The 4017-nt window shown below is 38.3% G+C and overlaps 1 protein-coding gene across 1 annotated transcript; it reads left to right on the top strand.

Moving 5' to 3' along the window:
* The first annotated feature begins 235 nt into the window (after positions 1-235).
* On the top strand, positions 236-3484 carry LOC145799222 (uncharacterized). The gene is made up of 3 exons (XM_082888758.1): positions 236-604; positions 730-1524; positions 3464-3484. The coding sequence occupies exons 1-3, from the start codon at positions 236-238 to the stop codon at positions 3482-3484; spliced, it is 1185 nt and encodes a 394-aa protein (XP_082744884.1).
* The last annotated feature ends 533 nt before the right edge of the window (positions 3485-4017 follow it).

Below are 4017 nucleotides of genomic sequence, written 5' to 3'. Positions count from 1 at the left end.
TGAAGTTGCTGGTAATATGGCTGAAACGGTTAATTTTGTGCAGTTTGCTGACAGTGACATGTACGGTCCTGATGTCGCCCTAGACAATGATGAGAATGAAATGTGTGATGAAGAAAATTTATTGGGCGGATCAGATGATGATGATGATGAAGAAGATGATGTCGACGCTCCCGTTGATATTCAGAATGCCCCCATTCCACCTAGACCTGAAATCCCTTTCTTTGAAAACATTCACATGGGTGGTGATTTTGACATTAGTAACCGCGATGTCGTTCCCCGTAACCGAATCTGGAATACTGAAAATCCAGAGTTGGACAAAGGGATGGTTTTCGTTGATAAGAAGCAACTCGTACATGCTGTGAAATTGTACCATGCAACAAATAATCGAGAGTACAAAGTCGTAACCTCCAAGCGAGACGTTTGGGTGTGTGCTTGCAAGCACGACTGTAGATGGTGGTTGCGTGCATCTCTTAGTAAGAGACATGGGCTTTTTGAAATAAAGCAGTATAGGGGTCCTCACCATTGTTTATACCCACGAACGAACAGGGACCACACAAATATTAGCTCCAGTTACATTGCTTCTCATCTTTTGGGACAAGTTGCGGTGAGTATACAAAATAAATGTTTACATTTATATACACATTGTTTATTTAAAGTGTTCACACCAAAATTGTGTCTTTAAAGTGTTCACACCAAAATAATCTGACTCATAGGTATTGTTGTATGCAGAACGAACCTGATATGCCCATTAAGAATGTCATCGAAGACATAAAAAAATCCATGAACTATACTATACATTACAAGAAGGCGTGGCATGCAAGGGCAAAGGCAATTCGAATGGTATTCGGAGATTGGGATGAATCATATATGATGTTGCCTAAATTCATGTATGCATTACAAACATCTAATCCTGGCACCATCGTGCAATGGAAGCATAGATATACCGGAAATACAACCATTATGCCCGTCTTCCACTTTGTTTTTTGGTCTTTCAAACCCGTCATCGATGGATTCAGACATTGTAGGCCTGTTATAACCATAGATGGTACATTCTTATACGGGAAATACACTGGTGTGTTGCTTGTAGCAACGATTGTCACCGCCAATGGCAAAGTACTACCGCTTGCATTTGCTGTTGTCAACAAGGAGAGTTTGGAGTCTTGGTCGTTCTTCATTTCAAATATCAAGGAACATATTGTCATGGACCGACAGGGAGTGACTTTGATATCCGATCGAGCTGAGAGTATTTTAGCTGCTGTGAGGCGGCATTGGTTGAATCCCTCGCTCCAATTTGTTGGATATCATCGGCACTGCCTTCGACATGTTTGTAGTAACTTTAACACTACGTTCAGAAATAAGGAGCTGAAACAACTTCTATGGAAAGCAGGAAGTGCTCATCAACGACGAAAGTGTAATGGTTACTTACAACAAATACAGGCTATTGACCAAGAAGCCATCACTTGGGTTTACAAGATGAATCCTGAGGAGTGGGCCCTTTCGTATGACGGTGGACATCGCTGGGGGGTATTGACTAGCAATGATGCAAAGTGCTTCAATAGCGTCTTGAAAGGTGCAAGGAACTTACCTATCTCAGCTATGGTTGAATTTACATTTCGGCGGCTTGTAAAATATTTTGACGAGATAGGAGCCCAAGCTAAACTAGATGTACGAAATGAGTTCCAATACCCTAGACAGATGCAAAAAACTATTGAGGATGGCATCGCAAGGGCAAATACTTTCAAGTTGATATCATATGACAGGTTAGTTTGTAATATAAATTAAATTATTGTTATTATGTTGTCAATTTAACTACACCTAAAAACATGAACTTCATTAGTTTCTATTTATGTTACAAACTAACATAAATAGAAATCCGAAAGTGTGGCTGCTACCTCCATTTATGTATGACTACAAGAGCGAAAAGTACTCAAGTCCGAAGGATTATTATGCTGGTATCCGAGCAGAATGGGCGTTCAGGGTAACGGAGCAAGAAGGATTGTATAATGATCTACGTAACTTTAGGGCACCGGTACCTCATCGTCGTTCATTGACCATGGCTAGACGAAATGTGAGTGACTATGAAAAAGCAGTTAGCAGAATTAAGAAGGAAAACAACAGGATGTTGATGCGGAGATGTCGACATTTCATGCTTCAGCTAGCCACTGAAATGGCAGAAGCAAGCAACAGAGATTTGACAATGGTTGAGCGAAATAATGTCTTCAACAATGAAAAATATCTCTCTGACTACTACATGTCAGATGACGAATAAGAAATCAAACACCGTTATCTTTCATATGTTCGTTCGTGGAGTGTAAGACAATGTTGTTGTTGGTGTAACGTACGGATGTATTTCAAGTATTTTTGTTATGAACCTGAAGTTTATGAAATAACTACATTTATAAGTACACATTTATGAGTTCATGACTTTCTTTATTGAATTGCAATTTGTTAATGAATGTTCTGGATTAATGAATGGATTAATGTATGTTCAATTATGTGAATACTTAAAACACATAAAATAGATCAGGCAACTCGGAGAAAAGGTTCCCTTAACTGGGGCTGCTAAAATAGGGATGAAATTACAACGAATTTCAATCTCCATCAGGAAAGAAGAAAGAGTCACCTTCCAATTCTTGAAAGTTCAGTAAAAATTATGACTCCGGTAATGAATGAGGGGTTGACAAAAAACTAAACTCGGTGAATCGAACTACCGCCTTCAACAACACATAAAACATAACAGGTAGGTCGGTGAATAGCTTCCCAAATGACAAGAACAATTCAAATAGTCATACTTTTCAATGAAATATAAATAGCGGGTCGTAAGCTTCATAAGCTTCATTTTTTCACACATTGAGTAGTCAAATCATGGAGAGACTTGTCAGTATATGCAGATAGATTGTGAAGTCATGTGACCTAGTGCACAATCTTCGGTTTTATTGATTTGTTTATTACAGTGACAACTCATCTCTTATTTACATATGTGGGATTCTCAACTCAGAAAGTCACATGGCAACAGTGAATTCACTGATTTACCTTACTGTCAGCATGCCTTTATTTTGTCTGTATATGCAGATGGATTGTGAAGTCATGTGACTTGGTGCAGAGGCTTTGGTTTTCTGGATTTTTTGCTCGATTTTTTTTTTATTACAGTGACAACTCATCTGTTATTGATATATGTGGGATACTCAACTTAGAAAGTCACATGGCAACAGTGAATTCACTGATTTACCTTACAGTCAGCATGCCTTTATTTTGTCCTTATATGCAGATGGATTGTCAAGTCATGTGACTTGGTGCACATGCTTTGGTTTTCTCGATTGTTTGCTCGATTTTTTTGTATTACAATGACGACTCATCTGTTATTGATATATGTGGGATTCTCAACTCAGAAAGTCACATGGCAACAGTGAATTCATTGATTTACCTTACCAACAGCATGCCTTTATTTTGTCCTTATATGCAGATGGATGGTCAAGTCATGTGAATTGGTGCACAGGTTTTGGTTTCCTCGATTTGTTGCTTGATTTTTTTTATTACAGTGACAACTCATCTGTTATTGATATATGTGGGATTCTCAACTTAGAAAGTCACATGGTAACAGTGAATTCACTGAATTACCTTACAGTCAGCATGCCCTTATTTTGTTCGTATATGCAGATGGATTGTGAAGTCATGTGACTTGGTGCACATGCTTTGGTTTTCTCCATTTTTTGCTCGACTTTTTTGTTACAGTGACAACTCATCTCGTATTGATATATGTGGGATTCTCAATTCAGAAAGTCACATGGCAACAGTGAATCTACTGATTTACCTTACAGTCAGCATGCATTTACCTTACAGTCAGCATGCATATATGTGGGATTCTCATTTATCCGTTCATAATCAACTATATAAACGAGTAAAGGTGAAGACACAACCTTACAACTCAAGGTGAAGACACAACCTTACAACTCATTTCGCCCTACGAAATTATTATTCATTTGTTTTAAAAAATTAGCATGGCTACATGGTTCATAG

This window comes from Camellia sinensis, chromosome 9 (genome assembly GCF_055761805.1).
Source record: "Camellia sinensis isolate YWXY chromosome 9, ASM5576180v1, whole genome shotgun sequence".
Lineage (NCBI taxonomy): Eukaryota > Viridiplantae > Streptophyta > Magnoliopsida > Ericales > Theaceae > Camellia > Camellia sinensis.
Note: the sequence above shows the minus strand (reverse complement) of the source record. Positions and strands in the feature narration are given on the sequence as shown.

Bases quoted from the DNA above. Each gene is read 5' to 3' on its own strand.
- LOC145799222 (XM_082888758.1), top strand. From the start codon at position 236: ATGGGTGGTGATTTTGACATTAGTAACCGCGATGTCGTTCCCCGTAAC. The intron at 605-729 runs GTGAGTATACAA...TGTTGTATGCAG, and splicing joins ATCTTTTGGGACAAGTTGCG to AACGAACCTGATATGCCCAT. The intron at 1,525-3,463 runs GTATTGACTAGC...CCTTATATGCAG, and splicing joins ACGGTGGACATCGCTGGGGG to ATGGATGGTCAAGTCATGTG.